We start from the raw sequence: 5,651 nt of genomic DNA, 5'->3' as shown, positions 1-5,651 counted from the left end.
AGATAAAGCAGGGTTGCACTCTAGTGGATAGTTTATGCAATTACCTTCTGCCCATGCTCTCCTTCAATCCCTGCCTTGTAAAGTAAAGCCTGAACTGTACGATGTTCAGTTGACAGTGCATAATAAATAAAAAAACTATGATCAAGAAAAAAACTAGTCAATACAGATCACAATACAGACATTGCACAGGTTCCTTCCTCAATGAATAGGACTAAGCTGATTATTCTGTAATATTGAGAGCAGAACCTAATAGGGGAAGAAGATGACATTGTCTTTTTGCACCTGCAACACTTTTAAAGTGCAAAACAACTAGTTATAACTCATAGTGCATTCATACCAAAAAGGTTTCTCATTAAACTTTTTTGTAAATTTTACCCTGCTAGTTTTGCTTTTAAGTGTATTATATTTGCACATTTAAGAAAAGAGAGTCCTCAAAATATACATGCTATACAAATGCACTGTGGAGCGACGAGCCTACAAATATTTTCTGGTGTAAAGACACGTTATTTTAAACCACATTGAAAGGACGGGCTTTATTGGCAGACATAACAAGGGACATGTTTCTTTACTGGACTTGCTTCACGACACTGTCGCAAAGCCCTGCTAACAACTGTTTTGGTGGCTCATTCAAAATGGAGTAGATGGTGGTTGTTATTTCCAGTTCTTTTAGTATATAAGTATAATTGTATTTATTTAAATACGGTATTACGCAAAACTATTTATATTTCACAGACATTATGACAGAGGAGAATAAATCGGATTCGTTCCATTTCTTTTCAAGCTATGACGATTTGAGCGACAGCAGTGATAGCAATTCTGACGAAGAGGACGAACGAGTAAAGAAATCCAAAGATGCATTGGGGGGAGATGCTTCGTCAAGCGGGGACAAGTCATTGAAACAGTCCGCGAAACGAGAGGCCAGTGTCCCCTTACCAAAGCCAGACGAACTATTCAAATCGGTTTCGAAGCCTGCTTTTCTTTACAATCCACTAAATAAGCAAATAGACTGGGAAAGTCGTGCGGTGAAAGCCCCGGAAGAGGTAACTGTGTGTGTGTGTGTGTGTGTGTGTGTGTGTGTGTGTGTGTGTGTGTGTGTGTGTGTGTGTGTGTGTGTGTGTGTGTGTGTGTGTGTGTGTGTGTGTGTGTGTGTGTGTGTGTGTAACTAACTATATTTTCGTTTTTTCCAGCCGGCCAGAGAATTTAAACTCTGGAAGGCCAATGCAGTCCCCCCTCCCCATTCATGTGCATCAGAGCCAGAGAGGAAGAAAGGAGCTCCGCCTGGGATGGACATGGCCATAAAGTGGTCCAATGTTTATGAGGACAACGGGGACGACGCACCACAGCCTTTTACAGGCAATGCCCGGTTCCTGCCAGATGAGGAACAAGCCCCTGATTCAGGTTAGCTCTGAGAAAGAGAGAGGGAGCATATCAGGGTTCTGTTTTAGTTAAAACGGTATTGCTACAAAATTTGGAGAAATGTTGACAGTTATATTGCAGTCAACATTAGCATGACCCAACCAGTTTGTATTATCCTAAATGAAAAATGTTACACAGGGGCAGACTTCTCTGATTGCATTATTCTATGAACACTCCATAAATCACTCAATAATCTTAGATAACATTCCCTAACCCCCAAATCCATTTATTCTCTCTAATCTTAGATGAGGATACAGAGGCTGGCTCTGCCTCCGCCAAGAAGCGGCGTGTGGAGACCTTCCAGCAGAAGGAAAAGAGGAAGAGGGACCTAGGTCAGGCAACCTCCGACAAGAGTTTTGTGGAGGAGGAGAAGAGAATTCTCAGGCAGAAGGTCGAGTAAGGCCACAGTCCCCAGGAATAATGTCCCCAGGACATTAGTGACCTGACTCTGGTTCACAAGCTAAATCTGACTATTTTATTTCAGTTTGCAAATTTAACTTTCTGGATGCAACCGTGTCTGATGTTTTTAAATTGCCAACATCCTAGTCATTGTAACATTTAAGTTCTTAAAATACATTATCAAAGGTTTGTACATACATGCGTGAAATAGATGTTGCGTTGGTCAGCTTTATTTTACTTTTCCCTTTATAGATGTTAAAAATACAATTATGGATTTGGTAAATAAACATGTTATATATATTCTGTATTCTGTGTTTTTTTGTATTCTAAACTTGTAAGTAAACAAGTGCCCATCAGAATATTACATTGTATTTCAAATTGTATCCATTGAAAGTTTGAGCTGTTAACCTCACTTATGTTGTTGTAGATTCCATTGAAGGCATAATAAATGAACTATTTATGCTTATTTAAATTCAAAACCATAAATTCACAGACTGTAGGAGGAAGCACACTGATAGCTATTAGACATTGTTTACAGACAAATAACTCTCATTCTCTTGAGTGAAGCCATGTCCAGCAGGGTCACATGTTTTAAGTATTTTCACGGAACCTTTGGTTCTAAAGAATATGTAAAAAACAGTGTCACAATTTCTCCTACTCAGAAGACCCACATGGATTTTTTGTTGCTGCTGTGAATCTCTTTGAATGGCTTTGTCAATTACCACTCGGTTACTATTTATTAAATATTGTTTCATAGACTGCACTCCATTCAGACTAAATGGGTAGCATTAAGCCCGTACACCTCAACCGGCTTGAAACAAACGGCAATACAGTTTTATTTTATATTTTAAAGCTTAAACAAAATGTCCTGGGGATGCTTTTAGTTCTGCGAAGATCGTCAATCCCACTGTTTGTATCAGTAAGGTTCACAACCTCATCATGCTGATGATAGGTTGGTGCTCTAGCCTGCATCTAGAAGCTCCACTTATGGCTTACATCATATTTTTGTTTAATTTTGCAAAGCGTCTTATTGTTAGTATGGTGCCTTATTTGCTTTATTTCTATGACAACAAAAGCCGTATACAGCAATAAACTTTAGCTGCATTTGGACACAGTGTGTATGGTTTTCTGGCCTACTATTAGTATGAAAGCCATAAGTATGCACATTTTTTGGACATTCTAGTGTTTCAGAATTCAATCTGATGCCCGCTATATACAATCATGGAAATATTATAAAATGGATAATGGATTCCAAAATGGCGCCCATTTATTCCTATGTAAACTGCTCAATGGCGCAGGGCAACATCAAGGAGAATTTTCTTTCAATATTCGCTCGGTATCTCACTATGGGACACGCCCCTCGCGCTGTCCCCAGGAAGCAGTTTTACACTACGCCAGTCGTGACTGGCCAACAGACGTGACGTCTGCCTGGAGAGGAGGGACTCCCTCCTACTACATAAGTCCCGTCGTCACGTCATCTCTTCAGTCTTTAACCTCTTCTCGCTCCTAGAAGCACCCCTCTGACAGAAGTTGTAGACGGCCTAGCATACTGTTCCCAGAGCGAGCTAACCCCTCGGTCACTGAACGCTAGCCTACATCGCTACATCTGACCTCTGTGAGGCTAAAAGCTAGACTGTCACCAAACAGTAGCTGCTAGTACCCACACTAGCTGCAATCCACGTTTCCCCTCCTGTTCGGCCTTTCGTTAAGTCCACGGGTGTTTGTGAAATGCACGGAGGCTGCTATCGCGCCCCTCAGGTTGAAGGGAATGCGTTTAGCAATGTACATAGACGACTGGCTTCTAGCAACACAGTCAGCCCAGGAGGCTCAGGCGCAAACCAGCTTGCTCATGTCCCTGTGTTCCACAATAAACTTGAAAAATTGTGTTTTGGTCCCTGCTCAAAGCATAACGTTCATAGGCTTGCGCCTCGATTCAGTGACGTTCAAAGCACGTCTATCCGCGGAGAGAGTGGAAGCCTTTCAGGCTTGTCTGGCACTTTTTCTCGGCCATCGCCGAGTTTTGATCTCCATGGCGTGTGTCTTGGCGCTGCACCCTTGGGGACGCGCGTCCTTTTTAACTACAGGCGTTACCATGGGAACTATCCTGGCAAGGAAGGTCATTTCGACGGATGCCTGCGGGCTGGGGAGCCGTATACGAGGGCAGAACAAGAAATGGCACGTGGAGCTCACATATGCAGTTTGTTCACGTAAAGTGCCTGGAACTTCAGGCGGTGTCACTGGCGCTGAAACTGGTTGGTTTGACAACTTGAGGTCAAAAGGTCAAGGAGTATAATGAGTTTATTTATTTATTTTAATTGAGAAAAAATTGCCAAAAATATAGATTTGAAAAATAAGCCTTATGGCAAATGGGGGTTATTATTATCGGTTTTATACAGTTGGTCTGACAACTTGAGGTCCAAAGGTGAAGGAGCATAATACGTTTATTTATTCCTTTTAATTGTGAAAAATTGCAGAAAATATATATTTGAAAAATAAGCCTTGTGGCACATGGGGGTTATTATTATCTGTGTTATACAGTTGGTTTGACAACTTGAGGCCAAAAGGTCAAGGAGCATAATTACTTCATTTATTTATTTTATTTTAACTTTGAAAAATTGCCAAAAATATATATTTTTTAGAAATAAGCCTTGTGGCACATGGGTTCTTTTATTGTCTGTATTATACTGTTGGTTTGACTTCTTGAGGCCAAAGGGTCAAGGAGCATAATAAGAAAAAAAAAATCGATGAAAATATATATTTGAAAAATTAGCCTTGTGGCACATGGGGGACCTTGATCTGTATGCACAGTAGGTTAGACATCATTCACTCAAATGGTTGAGGTGCATAATAGGTTTGTATTTTGAATTTTAAATGAATGTTGAATATTAAATTGACTTAATGCCGCTGTGAGTCAGCTTGATTTCGCCAGCTGTGAAGGATATCACTGCACCAGAAGTTAAGTAGTGAATCTCTGACAACTTTTATTTAGTTAGTTATTGATGTAGGATTACTAGGATCAATAAGGTTGATTAACAACGGGTTTAATCTGCTGAACCTGACGGTTCTAGCTACGGTGCTGGAGTACCGGGGTGAAATTGGTTTTATATTCGACATTCGTCTATTTTCCGGAGTTGTATCTGTAATAGCTTCACGAAAACAGCACCAATTTCCTCCAGGATGGTATTATTTTGTACATAAAACTGAGACTGACATTTCACAGGCTTGATCAACTCACCAAAATCAGCGAGTTTGGCAAAAGATCAAAGAAACCGCGCCGAATATACTTCCTAGTGCCATACGGCAGTGGAGTGCTGAGGGACCGTCAAAAAAGTGCAATGTCTTTTTTTTTCCATTCTTAATAACTCACTGGAAATTCATCCTATCAACATCATACCACTTCTGATGTGTTTATGTAATTGTTTTGTAGTTCCCACTACCCTTTGTTTTAAAGAAAAACCTTTTAATTGTTTTTTAAAAATGCAAAAGTAGTCAGTGCATGTATTGCATCCACATTTAAGGCTTTCCTTTTAATAGCTCACTTGTTTTTATAGATATCAACACCAAACCACTGAGTTCATGAACACACCAGAAGTGGTTTGGTGTTCATATCTTTTTTTTTTAATTAAAAGGTTTTCTATAAAACAAAGGGTGGTGGGAACTCCGCAGCGAGTTCATGAACACATCAGAGTTGGTTTGGTGTTGATATCTCTAAAAACAAGTGAGCTATTAAAAAGAAAGCCTTACATATGGATGCAATACATGCACTAACTAGTTTTGCATTTTTTAAAAACAATTAAAAGGTTTTCAAGGGGGGGCTAAAAGTTTGCCTCTACTGG

At 40.1% G+C, this 5,651-nt stretch overlaps 1 protein-coding gene across 1 annotated transcript; it reads left to right on the top strand.

Annotated features, from left to right (window-relative positions):
- Positions 1-575: 575 nt before the first annotated feature.
- On the top strand, positions 576-2,115 carry c12h1orf52 (chromosome 12 C1orf52 homolog). The gene is made up of 3 exons (XM_060066957.1): positions 576-1,040; positions 1,188-1,398; positions 1,662-2,115. Exons 1-3 carry the CDS (start codon positions 738-740, stop codon positions 1,814-1,816), a joined length of 669 nt encoding a protein of 222 aa, XP_059922940.1. The 5' UTR covers positions 576-737; the 3' UTR covers positions 1,817-2,115.
- The last annotated feature ends 3,536 nt before the right edge of the window (positions 2,116-5,651 follow it).

This window comes from Gadus macrocephalus, chromosome 12, assembly GCF_031168955.1.
Source record: "Gadus macrocephalus chromosome 12, ASM3116895v1".
Taxonomy (NCBI): domain Eukaryota; kingdom Metazoa; phylum Chordata; class Actinopteri; order Gadiformes; family Gadidae; genus Gadus; species Gadus macrocephalus.
This window is presented reverse-complemented; position numbering and strand designations above follow the sequence as displayed.

What these genes read in the sequence shown, in the direction of transcription:
- c12h1orf52 (XM_060066957.1), top strand. Translation starts at nt 738, where the DNA reads ATGACAGAGGAGAATAAATCGGATTCGTTCCATTTCTTTTCAAGCTAT. An exon ending in CGGTGAAAGCCCCGGAAGAG is followed by an intron (nt 1,041 to 1,187) that starts GTAACTGTGTGT and finishes CGTTTTTTCCAG; the next exon opens with CCGGCCAGAGAATTTAAACT. An exon ending in GGAACAAGCCCCTGATTCAG is followed by an intron (nt 1,399 to 1,661) that starts GTTAGCTCTGAG and finishes CTCTAATCTTAG; the next exon opens with ATGAGGATACAGAGGCTGGC.